Source organism: Cervus canadensis, chromosome 32 (assembly GCF_019320065.1).
Source record: "Cervus canadensis isolate Bull #8, Minnesota chromosome 32, ASM1932006v1, whole genome shotgun sequence".
Classification (NCBI taxonomy): domain Eukaryota; kingdom Metazoa; phylum Chordata; class Mammalia; order Artiodactyla; family Cervidae; genus Cervus; species Cervus canadensis.
In genome coordinates, this window is record NC_057417.1 from 31,973,978 (window position 1) to 31,992,140 (window position 18,163).

The 18,163-nt window shown below is 44.7% G+C and overlaps 1 protein-coding gene across 5 annotated transcripts in view; it reads right to left on the reverse strand.

Annotated features, from left to right (window-relative positions):
- ZNF12 (zinc finger protein 12) overlaps positions 1 to 17,569 on the reverse strand; it is a 33,571-nt gene extending 16,002 nt beyond the window's left edge. For 2 of the 5 annotated variants that reach the window (XM_043454765.1, XM_043454764.1), the window contains exons 1-4: positions 17,433 to 17,569; positions 16,387 to 16,451; positions 12,744 to 12,870; positions 12,153 to 12,248 (exon numbers count right to left, since the gene is read on the reverse strand). In XM_043454765.1, the coding sequence (XP_043310700.1) occupies positions 12,153 to 12,248; positions 12,744 to 12,870; positions 16,387 to 16,401 (238 nt within the window). In that variant the 5' untranslated portion in view covers positions 16,402 to 16,451; positions 17,433 to 17,569. Of the gene's footprint in view, positions 1 to 3,565; positions 11,359 to 12,152; positions 12,249 to 12,743; positions 12,871 to 16,386; positions 16,452 to 17,432 lie in introns of those variants that run through there. The other 3 variants (XM_043454760.1, XM_043454763.1, XM_043454762.1) reach the window with 3 other exon arrangements.
- Between the last annotated feature and the right edge of the window lie 594 nt (positions 17,570 to 18,163).

An 18,163-nucleotide genomic window follows, 5' to 3' on the forward strand; every position in this document is an offset into this window, starting at 1 on the left:
AAGGAGTACGTCAAGGCTGTATATTGTCACCCTGCTTATTTAACTTGTATGCAGAGTACATCATGTGAAATGCTGGGCTGGATGAAGCACAAGCTGGAATCAATATTGCCTGGAGAAATATCAATAACCTCATATATGCAGATGACACCACCCTTATGGCAGAAAGCAAAGAAGAACTAAAGAGCCCCTTGGTGAAAGTGAAAGAGGAGAGTGAACAAGTTGGCTTAAAACTCAATATTCGGAAAACTAAGGTCATGGCATCTGGTCCCATCACTTCATGGCAAATAGATGGGAAAACAGTGTGAGACTTTAATTTTTTGGGTTCCCAAATCACTGCAGATGGTGACTGCAGCCATGAAATTAAAAGACACTTGCTCCTTGGAAGAAAAGCTATGACCAACCTAGACAGCATATCAAATTAAAGCAGAGACATTTCTTTGCCAACAAAAGTCCATCTAGTCAAAGCTATGGTTTTTTCAGTAGTCATGTATGGATGTGAGAGTTGGACTATTAAAAAAGCTGAATGCCAAAGAATTGATGCTTTTGAACTGTGGTGTTGGAGAAGACTCTTGAGAGTCCCTTGGACTGCAAGGAGATGCAGTCCTGAATATTCATTGGAAGGACTAATGCTGAAGCTGAAGCTCCCATCCTTTGGCCACCTGATGCGAAAAACTGACTGATTTGAAAAGACCATGATGCTGGGAAAGATTGAGGGCAGGAGGAGAAGGGAACGAAGAGCATGAGGTGGTTGGATGGTTCTACGGACATGAGTTTGACTAAACTCCGGGAGTTGGTGATGGACAGGGAAGCCTGGCATGATAAAAATGTTTCAGATAAGAACTCTGATGAAATTAATACATGTCGGAAGTTGCTTCTTGATAATAATTAAGAGGATACTCAGCCTGGGAAGCAATCCAACAACCATAACCAAGATGGGAGACCCCTGAGTCGTAACGAGGACCCTTGCGGGCAACAGAAGATTCAGCTTTGGGGACCACCTGTGGAAGGTCATGAACACAGAGCAGCCACCTCCAGTGAGACAGTCACCATCCCACCACAGAAACCTCAAACAGAAGAGAGGACCGAGGATTATGAGGAACAGGGAGGGGCAAGACACTAGTGACAAGTCAGCTCTCAAAATCCAGCAGGAAATGCACAAGGGAGAATCACTCTGAAGTTAATGCACGTGAGACATCAACCCTCTTTCAACATCAGGAAATTAATGTAAAGAAAACCCACAAATTTCTTGGAAATTTGAGAATAATTTCAGCAAGAAGTCCCATCTTAACCTCATAAAACTCAAAGAGAAAATATTTGAATGTAGTCACCGCAAGAAATCTTTTTACCAGGAGTCCCACCTCACTGAACATCAGAAAACACACACAAGAAGAGGAGCCATGTGACAATAATAAATGTGGGAAAACCTTCCAGAAAGCACAAAACACCATCCAGCAAAGAACTGATGTAAGAAAGAAAACCTGTGAATGTGACAAAGCCCCCGGGAAGTCAGCCATTACCGAGCAGCAAAAGAAGCTCTATGTATGTGATGAGTGCAAGAAATCCTTCCATCAGATCTCAAGTCCTAAAGCTGAGCCAGAGTACTCACACGAGAGAAGCCCTACCAGTGTAAGGATTGTGGGAAATCCTACACAAAATCAAACTTCAACTATCACCAGAGCATTCCCACAGGGGAGAAAACATGAGTGTAAGGATTGTGGGAAATCTTTCTGTGTGAAATCAAATCTAACTAAACTTCAGAAGATACTTACAGGGGAGAAACCTTTCAAATGCAATGACATGGGAAAACTTACTCACAGAGGTCACAATTTGCTGATCACCAGAGAACACACACAGGGGAGAAGCCCTGCAAATGTGATGAATGTGGAAAATCCTTCTGTTTGATGTAAGTCAGCACTGCACCTCCACCAGAGGTGAAGAAGAAACCAGAGAAGAACAGAAGAAACCACAGAAGAAACCCTATAAATGTACTGAATATGGGACATCCTTCCGCTCTAAGTCAGCCCTAATTATTCATCAAGTCTCTCATACAGCAAAGTAACCCTATGACTAATGAATGTGGAAAAACCTTCTGTGTGAAGTCTAATCTCATTAAACATAAAATTCACTCAGGGTTGAAACCATATGAATGTAACGAGTGTGGCAAATCCTTCTCTCTGAATTTGACTCTCACTGTCCATCAAAGAACTCATACTGGGGAGAGACCCCATGGGTGCAGTGAATGTGAGAAGTCCTTCTACAAAAAGTCAAACCTAACAAAACATCAGAAAACACACAGGGGAGAAACCACACAAATGTAATGAATGTGGGAAAGCCTTCTGTATAAAGTCAACCCTCATTATACACCAGCGGACTCACACTGGGGAGAAATCCTTTAAATGCAATGAATGCAAGAAGTCATTCTATGTGAAGTTGCTTCTTAATATTCATCAGAGAAACCACACAGGAAAGAAATCCCATGTGTGTAAAGTATGTGGGAAAGCCTTTTCTATGAAGTCAAGTCAGAAGAGAAATACTTCAAATGTAATAAATGTGAGAAGTCAACCCTCAGCACCAGAGAATACACATGGGAGAAACCTTAAAAATGTAAAGAATGTAGTAAAACTTTCTTTCAGAAGTCACACCACACTTAACATCAGTGAACACACACAGGAAGAAACCTTATCAATGTAAACAATGTGGGAAAAATTTCCTCCAGAAATCACATCTCATTGAACATCAGAGCACACTGTAGAGAAACCCCATGGGTGTAGTAAATGTGTAAAATTTTTGTTTTAAGTCAGCCCTAACCATGTATTAGAGGACTCACACAGAAGAGAAGGCTTATAAATGTAGTGAATGTGAGAAACCTTTCTGCATGAAGTCATACCTCACTGTGCATCAGAGAACTCACATAGGGAAGAACCCCTTCAAATGTAATGAATGTGGGCAAAGGTTTTATGTGAAGTCAGACCTCATTAATCATCAGAGAATCCACACAGGGGAGAAGCCCTATGAATATAAGAGATGCGGGAAGTCCTTCTGTATGAAGTCAACCCTCAGAGTACACCAGCAAACACCACAGGGGAGAAGCCTTATGAATATAACATACATGGGAAATCCTTCTGCAAGAAGTAAACTCTAAATATGAAGTGATTCACACACAAGAGATATCCTGAATGGCAGCAGATGTGAAAAATCCTCCTGTGTAGAGTCATAATGTGTCATACCTTTGTGAATTCATGGGAGAAAACTTGAGCTTATGTACATCAGAGAACACATTAGGAGAGAGGTTCTCCAAGAATGTTATTTGTGGAGATGGGGTGGAAGCAAGGTTTCTTTGATTTTACCTTTTTATGAATTTTTGAACGTTGAACAAGTGAGTGATTTACATATTCAAAAGTAAAAAAATAGAAGATTCTGAAATTGAAATCAACTTAATATCAAATTGGCAACTTGACCACACAAAAGTAATTCTTTGAAGAAATTTTGCACTCCATGTTATGATTATACATCTTTAATGGAAAGTGTTTAAGGACAAAAACGCCAGCCAAAAATCACTCATCAATTTTCTTCCTGATAATATTGCTGTTTATTTGAATCTGTTTTGTGTACATTGTAGGAGAAAGCTAAAATAAATTATAAAAGTTACTAGGAATCAAAACTTCCAGTTTAAGAGATAAGACAACCACAGAAATCAAGGAATTCATGTGACCTCCCTATGATGATAAATATGCATTGAAAAATATTATTCATTTTTAAAAATTACATATTTCATAGCTCTATCCACTGAGTAACACCCCCCAGAGTGGTGAGCAAAGTCAGTTCCCAACATTGGCCCCTACAAGGAACCAGGACTTCTTGGAGAAAGAGCTGAGTCTAGGTCACACCCAGTGTGTGCAAGGTGAGCCTGGGCCTCCTTGGTCAAAATCGAAGGAAGCACTCAACAATGGGAATGTGTCAGAGGTCAAATGTGAGTCAAACATGAGGCAATGTGATGGCACTCCCCTAGTTCTGCAGGCTGGCTCTGTGTTGGGTACGACTTTAGTGCTTGACCATGCTGATTCCACTCTGCCGTAGTCTTCACTTCCAGCGTACACAGAATTGCTAGATGAGTGCATAGAGACTTTACATATCTTTTCTGAGTCACGTCCCACCCTGTGCACATACAGGGTGCACACGGAAGCTTTTAAAAGCTCTTATCCCCACACACAAGGAAGTTTTCCAACCTCTTCCCCAGCTTCTCAGTATGTCTGCTGCTCACCTTGACTGTTATCCTGCCCCAGGTTGCTGCCCCCAGTACTTGTGCCTTTAAATGCCTTTGGCACCAGCCCTCTGGGAAGACTGCTCTGAGCCCAGGAAACAAAGGGAAGCCCTGTTCCCATCTTACAGACTGGCCAATAGGTGAGATGCACAGCCCAGTTCTATGGGAATAAAGTCTGATTCTTGCCTGCCCCAGCAGCCTGTACCTGGGGCACCAGTTGTCACCCACTGGCTGCCCCCTGAGTAGGGGGATGTTGGCTGGGCAGCCTGCCAGAAAAGGCACAGGTGTCATTTAGGCAACTGAGCCATAAAATTCTGGTTAAAACTGAACAGAATAAAACATTACTGAGGATTGTTAAGTGCGGGTCTTTAATTTTCCTGTGTTAGTGTCTTCAGTATTTCTGGAGGAGTCCTGGGCACAATGTTAACTGTACTACTCAGCTCAAAACATAGGTTATCAATGTTGGTTTCTGTGTGGACCCCATTCTTACTTCATGCCAAACTCCAGTTCCATCCCTTCCCCCACAGGCTCTCAGTGATAAAGGTAGGACCTTTAGCACTCACCATCGTAACTTCTGTAAGGGTGTGTGTAACTTTAATTGATATAAGCATTGTTTACTTGTATGAAATCTCATTCCATCCATTTTTTCCATCCATATCTAGAAGTGCTAATTGGATGTGCTACATGCAAGTACAACACACACTTCTGACTGCTAGACACCACCCCGATGCATGATCGACCTTTTACCTACCTCTTCTAGTGATGGTCACCTAAGATACCTCAAAATCTTGCTGTGGTGAAACTCCCTGTGTACACATTCTCTTGTGTATAGAACTTCTCAGGGGTTTATAAACAGGGGGACTACTGCATGATAGAGCATTAAACTTAAAAGGTATGTCCAGGTCAGTATCATTTTACACACTTCTGCAGGATACAAACATTACCAGTCACCAGGATAGAAACATTACCAGTCACTGCAGTGGAATAAAGAACAGAGTGTCACTCCATGGCCTTGGAATATTGCTCTGGTGTTAACAATGGTCTTCATTTTGACCTGTTTGAGAGGCCAACCAATGAACCACCATTTCACTAACACTAGGATGACTGGGGCCGGGGGGAGGGGGTGAGAACCTTGGAGAATCTCTCACCTGTAGGTGCCGGGAGGGGTCAACCCCTGGCTTAGCCCCTGGAAATCCACTGGGAGTTCCTAATCTGCTCACATTCCACAGGAAGAAGTCACTGTGCATATAAAGAGGAAGCATTTGCGCTCTGCCCCAATTCCACATTCACTCCTTGCTGCTGGATGGGTCAGTGGGCCATCTCCCGTGCTGCCTTCTTTCATGAATGCAGGTCTTGCCAGGAATAGTTAAAAACTTTAAAAATATTGCATTCCATCCATCAAATACAAGACAAACCATTATTTTAAGTACCTCCAAGGAAGAAAAAACACCAGTTAAATTAGAATGTATTACACTATTTCAGAGATGTAATAGTATGAAAACACTGGTGTCTCTGAAACAACAGAGAAATTCCACAACCATTATTACTGAAGAGGCAGTTGAGGGCCACATACACATGTATAGGGCCCTTTGGTGTCAGGCACTTTGTAACAGAGAAAGAATGTGGTAAATCATTTATAAGCTTTCCAAATATTTTACTTAAAATGCATACTGGGTACTTAAGTTACTTCCCATTAGTGTGGGAAACCTTCAACAAGTATACTATGAATATATAGTTCCTACATAAAACTATACACTGTACTAGAATCTTAGTACCTGTTATATAGCAGACTCAAGATCATCTAGACAAATCTGATGGAAAAGTGATGAGCAACAAAAATGGGAGCCATGAGTGACAGAAACACATGAGAAACATAGCATCTCATCTCTGCAGAAAGGGATGGATGACTCAAATAATACAGGCTATCAAGCTATTCACTGGAAAAGAAACAAAAGTGAGTCCTTACCTTAGCATGTATCATCAACAACACGGTAGCAATGACCCATGAATAACATAAATTAACCTAAACAAAATTAATGTCATGCATTATGGAAAGAAAGATACACCTGACATCATATCAGGCTCCAAAAGTTCTTAGGTCAGTAATGTAAAAATTGAGGAATACACATTGAATTGTTTCAAGTTTTCTAATACTCAAATATTTGAGTGTAATATTTACACCAAAATTTACAGAAAAGAAGATCTTCTCTGTATCAACACCTCAAAAAAAGTGATTTGCCTAAAGCCCACTTCTCAATTGCATAACTCCTACAAGCTCTATATCTTTTGTTATCACTAGAAGTAACCTAAATCAATCTACAGTTCAGTTTTTCACAAAAGAAATAGTCCAGAGATAGAGTGGCTACACAGCTGGCTGGTTCAGTGGCTCAAAGCATCATCCAGGTCCCAGGTTCTTCCCGTCTTTCTGCTCTGCCATTCACAAATTATAACCATTGTTGAAAGACACAGCCAGGCAAGGAAACGTTGAACAGGATCCCACTTCACCTGGCATGATTCCTTGAAGCTTTGAAGAAATCTTTTCCAGAAATAACCTGCTCAAGATATTTCCTTTACCTGTCTAGAATGGGGTCCTCCGAATACTCTAAACCAATTACTGGTGATGAGAAAGGGATTATCATTATTTGTTGAAACTAATCAGGATTTATCCCCTGTTCTGTCAAGAGGATTAGATACCCAGACTCGGGCAGCCAAAAACAAGGAATGAGTGACTAGGTTGGTCACTCAGCAACACCAGCTACAACCCGTACAAACCTGCTCTCAATCCATTCAGGAAGGAACAAACTATGGTGCTTAAAAACACCACTGTATCAAATAAAAATACAGTTAATTTCTAGGTTACATAGTACATGTGCTCTGCACACTTACAAAGGCATCTAAATAAAAAACAGTAAGTGAAAAAAATAGATTAAAATGAGACTATTTTAAGTACATTTTTTAAACCATACTGATCGCAATGAGTCCTACAGCTGTCCCTTACTGCAGAGACTTGTGGCATTAACCATTTTAAATTATCTATGCAATTTTCTATTTTATGCACAGATTTTTATCTTGCTGATTCAGATACAGTTAAAACACTATTAAAAACATTGGCTTCCTTATGGAAGACTTAATTCACTAACAATGATAAAATCCATTTATAAATGCCAGGGAAGAGCACAAAGAGAAGTATACTTCATATCTTTCAAATATTAGTTCATTATCTATACATATTTAGATGCTAGCATAGTGGTGCTATTTAAAATACCTTAGAAATTATTCTAATAAGGATACATTGCCTTTTCAAACATGATTCAAGCCGAACATACAACCCCTGTAATGCAGCATCCTAAAAAACAAACAGAAACACCCAAACACCCTCAAGAGCATGAGTCCTGCACCCTCAGGATCCACTCATGTGTGAGCTTAATGTTGCCATGCTGCCATCTTAATTAGCTACCCAAGGATTTTACAGTTTCTATGTACATAAGGAGCATGTTTATTCAAAACATCCATCCTCTGTGGTTTCTTTTTTTTTTACAAAAGCTTGACATTTTATCAGAAACGTAAATTTTAGTTTCATAATTTCCAGCAGAATGTTTTCCACATTCCTTGAAAGATATCCCCTTGGTCTGAATTCCCTGACATGTAAAAGTTTGAATTCATAGTGAAACTATGTCCAATACTGATAGATTTTTACTCCTGTCAGCATGTCATGTGGCCTAGTTACAGCTGTGGTTTCCAACCTGCAAACTTTCAGGTTCCAAGTCTGACAAATACTCACAGGTTTGTTCACACCCACCTGTGTGAACTCTCCAACTTGGGATGGTAGGAGTTCCTTATTCATTATATGGAGAGGGTTCTGCGACATTATAAGAGATCTGACTTCAGAGAAGCCTTCCCACATCAAGTACATTCATGTTCCCTCTCCTATGAATTCTCTGATGGCTGTTGAAGGCTGATTTGTGGTAGAATTTTTTCCCACATTCAGTACATTCATATGGCTTCTCTCCTGAGTGAGTTCTGTAATGTACAGTGAGGTATGACATCCGAGAGAAGGCTTTTCCACATTCGTTACATTCAAAAGGTTTCTCTCCTGAATGAATTCGATGATGTATAGTGAGATACGACATCTGAGAGAAGAATTTGCCACACTCATAGCACTCGTAGGCTTTCTCTCCTGTGTGTGTCCTCTGGTGTCTGTTAAGGGCTGAATTCTGGCAGAAGGTTTTCCCACATTCATTACATTCGTAAGGCTTCTCTCCTGAATGAATTCTGTGATGTATTGTGAGGTATGACATCTGCGAGAAGAACTTCCCACATATGTAACATTCATAGGGCTTCTCTCCTTTATGTATCCTCCGGTGTCTACAAAGGGCGGAATTCTGGTAGAAGGTCTTCCCACATTCGTTACATTCGTAGGGCTTCACTCCTGAGTGAGTTCTGTGATGTATCGTGAGGTACGACAACTGGGAGAATAACTTTCCACACTCATTGCACTCATAGGGCTTCTCTCCTGTGTGGACTCTCTGGTGTCTCATGAGGGCTGAGTTCAGGTAGAAGGTTTTCCCACACTCGTTACATTCATAGGGCTTCTCTCCTGAATGAGTTCTGTAATGCACAGTGAGATATGACAGCCGAGAGAAGAACTTCCCACACTCGTTACACTCATAGGGCTTCTCTCCCGTGTGTGTCCTCTGGTGTGTGGTGAGGGTAGACTTGCGGCAGAAGCACTTCCCACACTCGTTGCACTTGTAGAGTTTCACGCCTGTGTGAATTTTCTGGTGGTCATTAAGGGCTGACTTCTGGGAGAAGGTTTTTCCACAGTCATGACAAACGTAGGGTCTCTCTCCGGAATGTGTTCTCTGGTGCTGTGTGAGGTGTGTCTTCTGGCAAAAGGCTTTTCCACAGTAGCTACATTCATAGGGCTTCTCTCCTGAGTGAGTTCTCTGGTGTTGAATGAGGTGTAACTTCTGGTAGAAGGTTTTCCCGCATTCAGTACATTCATAGGGCTTCTCCCCTGTGTGTGTTCGCTGATGGACAGTGAGGGTGCCCTTCTGGCAGAAGGATTTCCCACACTGATTACATTCATAAGGTTTCTCTCCTGTGTGAGTCCTCTGGTGGATAATAAACTTGGACTTTTTACAGAAGGATTTCCCACATGCGTTGCACTCATAGGGTTTCATTTCCAAATGAGTTGTTGGGTGCACACTGAGGTTTGACATTTGGAGAAAGGCTATTTCAGATTCGTTCCACTTGTAGGGCTTCTCCTCTATATGGTTAGCAAACACTGTATCCTTCTGAAAGGCTTTCTGGCATTCGATATATTCAAAGGGTTTCTCCAAAATGTGAATGTTCTGATAAATACTTTCTCCATTTAGAGCATAAGCCTCCCCGTTTTGGTTAAATTCATAAGGTTTATCTCTGAGATGAGTTTTTTCAAGCTTCACATGGAGAAGTGATCTCCCACAAGCACTACATTCATCAGGTTTCATTCTTGCATAGCTGCCATCACTACTAATATATTCTGAAATAGACTTTAAACTCTTTTCACATGAGTCACACTGATAGGATATTTTTCTTGAAGGAACAGGGCTTGTTTCCACATTACAAGTCTTACCAAGACCATTACCTCTCCCTTCAGGCAGGGTTTTGTTGTTAATGGATTCAGTTTGCCTTGAATGTTTGTCTTCATTTTCCTGGCTTCCTTCCATCAGATCATGAACTTTCCAGACTTCTTCTAAAAAGAGGCAAGATTAACCAATTTTTATGCAACTTCCTGGGTAAGAAATGACATGTGACTTGTACACCATTCCATTGTGGCACAGGTGCTAGCTTCTTGGACAGGTGAAAACCATTCCAAGTGTATTTTTCCCCCTTATTATTTTGGTTTGAAATAAACATGCACATGCATACACACAAGCTCCACGATCTCCAGTGGTGAAGAAAGCTGATAAAAACAAGTGGTAAAGAATCCACCTGCAGTGCAGGAGATACAGGTCTGATCCCTGGGTTGGGAAGATCCCCCCGGAGGAGGAAATGGCAACCCACTCCAGTACGCTTACCTGGGAAATCCCATGGACAGAGGAGCCTGGCAGGCTGCAGTCCATGGGGTTGCAAAGAGTCAGACATAACTGAGTACATGCACACATTAATATTGCAAAATTTTGTTCAAAACTGGGTACAGAAGGTAAAATAAAAACATGGAGTAATGATCTGAAGAGAGAGGATGCTGGATAAATGCCTGATTTTTAGGTATGAAAGGGCTCAGAGCAAACATGTCAACTGACGGGGCAGCAATGAGTTTAGCTGCCGCACAAGGACCAGGAGGACTCGGTGTGCAAGAGGCAGGTCTCCACTTCACACCAAGTTGCTTCATGTTGCGTGGAGACACGGAGCACAGTCTAAGGTGCTACCACCTACACTGAGATGGTCTGGTACCAACTATGCCCCAGCTTATATTCCATTGCAAGTCTCTGCTCCTGTTGTTTTACTAAATTTGCCTGACTTCCAGCCTTTGATCTACTCAAAATCAATCTTTCCTGAGGCAAAAACCTGAGGAAAGATAGGTTTCCTCAGAATCTATCAAAACTTGAGGAGGGTGGGTGGAGAAGCCCAAGCAAAAAACACAGTCAACAGACTTCTTGATCAGACCTTGATTTTTTTTCTAAAGCATCACCCTGAGATGGAGTCAAAGTCAAGGGAAGGAAGAGACTGGTATGATGATTACAGCTGAAAGGGAAAACTTTAAGGAGGGGTTGAATACTTGAGTTCAGACTTAAAGAATGTGTAATCTGGACAAATATCCCATACCTCAGTGAAACAGAAGAGACCTTTAGAAGTGTGGACCAAATGAAGTTTAGCCAGAGTTTCAGGAAACAATACAAAATTAAAATTTCCAGGCAACAAAGGGACAACATTGTATGATTCTGAAAAGAAGAGGAATTTAAACTGCCTTTAAGAATCAACAGGGAATGGCTGTAGGCTCATCCTGTGAGACGAGTGATAAGATGGATTCAAAAGTCAGGGGAACACATCTTGCAAATCCAATGAGAATGTAGAAGCACCTCCAGCTCTCTCAGGAAACACCGAACCAGGAACTGGTAGACACAGCAGCATGAGACACATAAAAGCCTTAAATACCCGAGATGGGAGGACCTTCTGAAGAACTTGGGGAATAAACCACCAGAGGGTGAGGCAGACCCTTCAGGGATGTTTCTGGAGGGGGCAGGGTGGGGGTGGTAAGTGAATCAGGACTCGTTTCTCTGTCTCCTGCTTGACTGAACACCTGCTCAGACAAGACATGATTCAAGGTACTGCCGACAGAACAGAAAGTAAGAGACAAGATGAAAGTGAGCATCTGGTGGAATAGGAAGACCCTGTGATGCCATCACCAAACTCCAGCAGGAATGACCAGTGCCTGTGATCAGGACAGCACAGGTGAACTAAGTTCACTGGTTTATGCACCAAGATGGGGGTGTGAACTCTGACCTCAAAGAAAGAGAAGTGAGACGTGAAGCTAGGGACAGAAACAAGCCTGAGGCATTTCATGGGAAAGAAGAAAGAAGGAAACTAATGAGAACACGGAGAGTCAGGAGTTATTCTCTAATGACAGACAATATATATGCCTGCCAACAAAATGCCATAAGAAGTTGTGAGTTTTAAGAGGAGGAAGGAAGCGAGCAGGTTTTGGTTCACAGCAGAAGCCAGAGTGGGAAGCTCTACCAACACAAACTGCTGTGGGAAAGGAAAAAGCCTTAGGGAGTGAGATTCGAGTTGCTGGAGTTCAAGAACAACTCTCCTCAATCACTTCTCAGGTTTGGCACCATTAAAAAGCTCTAGGGAAAAACACTCCTGAGTGACCACCCTCCTTACTGCCACCCCCCTCACACACCTGGGCGACTCTGAAGCAGGAATTCTCCTTCCACCACCCACGGCTCTTCTCCTTGCTCCAATTTGGTGATGACTTCTGGTTTGATAATGTGACACCCTGTTAACAGATACAAGAGAGAACTTGAACTTGGCTGCTGGGCTTCCAGATTTGTCATGTAAGCAAAAGGCTGGCTTACAAGCTACAGGACAGAAGTGCCATTAGTGCTGTACCAGAATCAGAACCTACCTGGATGTAGAGACCACATGGCCTACCTGGTACCTCAGATGATTCCAGTTGTTCCATCAAGTTTAAAGTGTGTGTGTCTGTGTGTGTATATGCTCGGTCAGCTGACTCTAGGCAACCCCATGGACTGCAGACTGCCAGGTTCCTCTGTCCATGGGATTTTCCAAGTAAGAATACTGCAGTGGGCTTCCATTTCCTACTCCAGGGGATCTTCCCAACCCAATTCAGTTTTGTAAGATTGAACCTGAATCTCTTACATCTCCTGCATTGGCAGGTGGATTCTTTTACCACTGTGCCGCCTGGGAAGCCCACAAGTTCAACATTAAAATCATTAAGTTAGAGGGAAATCTAGTTTATCTCTCTCCTCACCCACAGAGATGAGGTGGCTGTAGTTCTCCAGCATCACGTCCCTGTAGGTCGTCTTCTGCTCAGGGTCTAGGTGCTGCCACTCTTCCTGCGTGAAGTCCACAGCCACGTCCCTGAATGACATTGACCCCTGTAATGGCACCACAGTGGGGACTGGGTGACATGGAGCAGATACACGGGGACAAGAGCTTACCAAGCTCACTGGTCAGATTTACACTGTGTACCTTTTCTATGTTATGGGCCTTATGGAAGGAAAATAAATATTAAACACTGCCATGAGTTTGCTCAATGTACAGGAAAAAAAGAAAATACAGCCTTACACTGTGAGCCAAGAACAGTCCTGAGGACAAGACCAGCAGACAGAGCCTGTGCCCTCAAGGAGCACAGGCCTGAGGGCAGTGTGCAAACCCAAGAGGCACTGCACTCCTTCATTCTGCTTCCAGAGCATTAATAATGTTGGTTGGTTCTCCTCTGTCCTCCCCGGCCGCTCCTTCACTGGCTCCTCCTCTCCTCTGAGTCATCCTCAAGTCATCATAGGGCCCTGGGGCTCAGTTCTTTTCTTGTACCCTTTGCTTTGATGGTGATCCCATCTTGCCTCATGGCTTTAAAAACCTGTGCTGTGCTGTGCTGCATTTAGTCACTCAGTCACGTCCAACTCTTTGCGACCCCATGAACTGTAGACTCCCAGGTTCCTCTGTCCATGGGGATTCTCCAGGCATGAATAACCTTCTACATTTCAACATTTCCCAGTGTATATCACCAGCCCAAGCTTCTCTTCTGTTCCTGCCCTGAGCTCCTCCTACAGCTCACAGAAGGAACCGAGCTGTAGTATTCACCACAGTTACCAAGGCCATGAGCAAGCCAGGCAGCACATCCCAGTTCCGTATTTCACTACAGAGATAAGCCTGCCTTGACCTGACCCCAGCCTGCTCCCCAAACTACTGGAAATAGCTTGGTTCGTCCCGCCCTCATGCCCAGCCAGGGACTTGGAATCCCTTCATCCCCCAATACCTTCCAGGGAAGGAGCTCACTTACTCCTGATGAGGGGCACAGAGCGCACAACAGAACCAGAAACTGCCACACCCAGACCTGTGAGTGTGGATCTTCTGAGTAAATTCACAAACACTCACACTCACACAGTCATTATAGCCTGTTTCCTCCTGTACCGTCACCTCTAGAATAGAGACAATAATGGTGCCTGTCACATGACACAGATCAGTACCAAACAGGTTCTTTCATGGAAAGCACTTAACACAGTTCTTTGGACATAACTTGCTTTTCAGTACCTGCTATTATTGTTGTTTATCTACTGTGCATCTCATCACTCTGCAAATCAGAATGAATCAGAAAACACAGAAGTAAACTTGAAATAACTAAACGTAATGGGTCTGTTAAATTTATGCAATTGCCCAGAAAAGATTACAAAACAGTGCCAGTATGTTAAAACCAATAAGGTTCAGGTGCTCTCAACAGATGGGGAAGGCAATGGCAACCCACTCTAGTATTCTTGCCTGGAGAATCCCAGGGATGGTGGAGCCTGGTGGGCTGCCATCTATGGGGTCGCACAGAGTTGGACATGACTGAAGCAACTTAGCAGCAGCAGCAGCTCTCAACAGAACATGGAGACAGGAGTGTTTAGGAGGAGGTTAAGGAAACGACCTCGTCAAGCTCAGGGCCTATCAGAGAAAATGATGAACTCCTGATGTTGACTGAAAATCAAAGTTCTTCATGTGGAACAATCGAAGAGGCAGGAAGGCTCCTGTCCCCTGACCCCAGGCTCTACATGCAGAGATGACTGGGACCCAGACTTTGCTGGTCTGCGAAGGCTGAAGGTGCTCTGCTGTCAATGAGACACACCAGTAGAAGTAGTCACTGCCCAAGGCAGACAGAGGCCTGTACAGCACTGCCCTGGTCTAGCCTGGAGAAGCCTGTCTCAGAGAGCAACAGCAAATCTTCCAGAACTCAGCCCATACTCCATCCAGACATCACCAGACATACCTGTGTCTGCCCCCTGAGAACTGGGGGGTCCACACATTCACACATTAAAAGTCTTTACCAAGTACAAAAGAGTGGCTGACGCAGTGCCCAGAACCAGAAAGAGAAAGTAAGAACCAGAAAAGAAGCACAAGACCAATGAATTCCTCCCACCTCACCTCCACCCACCTCCTTGAAAGAAGTTGTACTCCAGTACTGACCAAGGAGGGTGCTCTTATCCATTTGCGTTGATAAGACTAGGAATCTTGTGATTTTGAGGAATTTTTGAGATGTTTTTTAAAATGAATACTATTCAGCCTCTCAAAATGAAAAAAATGAAAGAATTATATGCTATTGCTGGAAAATCAAGTAAAAAGACAAAAAAAACTTGGAAAACAATGCTCACTAACATGACTCCAACTGGAAACATTTATAAATACTTAAGGCTACTCTGTTAGTCAATAAGAGAAGCAAAATAAATCAGTACTGAGACAGGAAGATGGACTGTGGACAAGAACAGGCCCTTCATATAAAAAGAGAAGCATACCAGTCTGAAAAGACCACATACCGTACGATCCCAACTATGTGACATTCTGTAAAAGACAAAAATACATTGACAGTAATAAGATGAGCAGCTGTTGGGGGCTGGGGGCAGAGGGAGAGACAAACAGGAGGTGCCCAGGATTGTTTCCGGCAGCAAAGCAGTTGATTACTGTACTTCATTGGTGGCTGCAGGCCATTCACTACACATTTGTCAAGACTTGAACACAGAGGGACCCCTAATATAAACTATGGACTCCAGGTGATAATAAGGTATCAACAATTCAGAGGATGCACCACACAAGTGTGAGATGATAACATCAGAGGAAACCAAGGGGGACAGTTATAGGGAACTCTGTACTGTCAGCTCAGTTTCCCCATAAACCTAAAACTGTTCTAATTTAGTCTATTAATTAAAAAGAAGAAACAGCTTCTAAACCTATTGAATGTTCTCAACCTCACTCATGACTAAGAAAAAACCCAAGGGTATGGACATGCACTACTAACGGGCCCAGGACCAGCAGCAGTGGGAACTCACTGAGGCCTCCCCCTTGCCTGTCTGCCATCCAGCTGGAGCCTCAAGTCCCCCTGACTTGATTCCCCCACCCACCCCCAACCACATATCATATCAAGGAAACCTTTAACACTCAAGGATAAAAGTGGGAAGGACATGTAAGGCATGCAATAGATGGTGTTTGTCAGTTTTTGCAATGAATGTCAAGAAGTTGAGGCTTGTTCTGTGGCTTTAAGAACTCCGGAGGATCCTGGGATCTACACATAGAACGTGCCAGAAACACTTGGTGCTGACCTGCTCTCTATGCTTTGTCTAACCCTATCTTTCAGCTATTCCTACTTTTCCATTTTAAATTCTGAGCTATCAGGCCTCCTAAAATGTTATTACAAATCAGTGAAAGTGCTAGCCGTTCTTTGGAGTCAATCCACGCTTCTCTATCCATGGAATTCTCCAGGCAAGAATACTGGAGTGGGTTGCCATTCCCTTCTCCAGGGGATCTTCTTGACCCAAGGATTGAACCCGGGTCTCCTACATTGCAGGCAGATTAGTTACAATCTGAGCCATGAGGTAAGCCTACAAAGCAGAGTAGGGAGTAAATAAGTAAACAGCAAAACTCACCAGAGATTGATTCATTTTCCGCTGCTCTTGGAATAACCTGCAGCACTGTGAAAGCCGAGGCGGACCTGAAGGAGGAAATGCAGGTACTGAAGCGACCCAGGAAGAGCTAGTGTGAAGAAGCCCTGCCCAGCACTTCACTAGACACTTGTGGGAAACCCGCCCTTTCACGTTCCAGTAGGGCTTGGAAGAACAAAGACTGAGTACCCACCCACAGGCCTGTAACTCCCACGTGATTACGGTACTGCGGGGAAAACACTTTTTCATCAGTGGATGAACATCGAATCCTATTAAAATAAACTTCCATCATTAAATATAAAATAATAAAAATAAACAGTTACAGTTTTCTTTTCTTACTAACTCTGTTAAGATCAGAAAATCCAGAGGATGCTCTAAGTAACGCGATACACTCAGGCGCGGCTCAGCCTTTCAATTATTTGTACAAACTTAATCGCAATGCTCAAAAAAGATCTCTTATTAAGAAACTGACAGAGCACTTGCCCTAGGAGTCTGATCTTGCTGACGATCCCATCTGCAGACCCAGTGACTGGGACAAGTCACCTCCCTTCTCAGGCCCAATCACCTCTTCCCTCAACTGAGGCAGCAGGACAGACGCCTCGAAGACTCATCCCGCACTAACTACCCGGTGCGAGTCTACCGGGCAGAACCCGCGGAGGAGGGGGGCGTGGCGTGTCAGCGAAGGCTTAGAATACAGAACCAAGTGCTGATGAGTCTTGAGAGACACATGCAGGATCGCGAGAAGGCGAGAGAAAGAGGAGGAGGAGCCTCGGGGATGGAAGAAGGGGTGGACGCAGCACTCCGGGCCAAGCCTGGACCCCCACTGCCCCAGGACACCCAGAACTCACAAGCCCCGGGGGAGCCCAATCGGAGCAGCCGGTCCTGCCCTCCAGCCCGGCCCCTCGACCCCCGCCAAGCGGTCAAACCTTCCCAGTCGCTCTCTCGTGGGGTCCGGAGCGGGCTCCCCAGGCCCTTCTCTCCGAGGGGCGCAAAATCTACAGCCGCCTGGAGGCCACAGACGCACCACCTACCTCGTCGGGACTCGCTGACTGGCCCCGGGCTCCCCAGGCTCCGTCCGGGAGCTGCTCCTCAGGCGCGCTGCTCTCGCCGAGTCCCTACTCTCCGCCTCCCGAGGCCGCTGGGCCCGAGGAGCCAGCTCTGGGCCTACGGGACAAGCTCTCTTCAGGCCAACGTCGTTCCCGAGGCTTCACCGTCTCGTGTGCTGCAGACGGTCGGGACAGGGCCCCGCCGCTCCTTAGCCGTCGCCGCCGCCCTCCCGGCCTCTCCGACCCAGCCCGAGGGCTCCGGGGCTCGAGCTCGGGGGTCTCGGCTCCAGCCTCCGCCCGGCCCGCGAGAACCCTCGCGTGCACAGCCCGCGTCCGCTGGATGCCGGCCGTGCCGGGCGGCGTTCCAGCCCCGCAGGCCCCGGAATCCCCGCCCGCCGGAGGCCAAAGCCTGGGAACTAGGGCAAGCGGTGACCGGGCCAGCGACAGGAAGCGACAGCGCCGGTGCGCGTGCGCGAACACGCACACAGAACGCGGAGCCGCAACGCAGGAGGACGCCGGAAGTCCGGGCACCGGGGCCCGCCTCCGGGAGCCGGGCAAATAGCAAGACTATGTTTCCCAGAAGTCTCCGCGCCGTGAAGTTAGGGAACCTCTGAAATGTCTCCACCTCCTCTGGAGGTGAAGCAATGTTGTGCTGAGAGGATGGACCCTCTGAACCAGGGAATCAACATTCCATTTGTCTTCACTCCTGTAAGGGA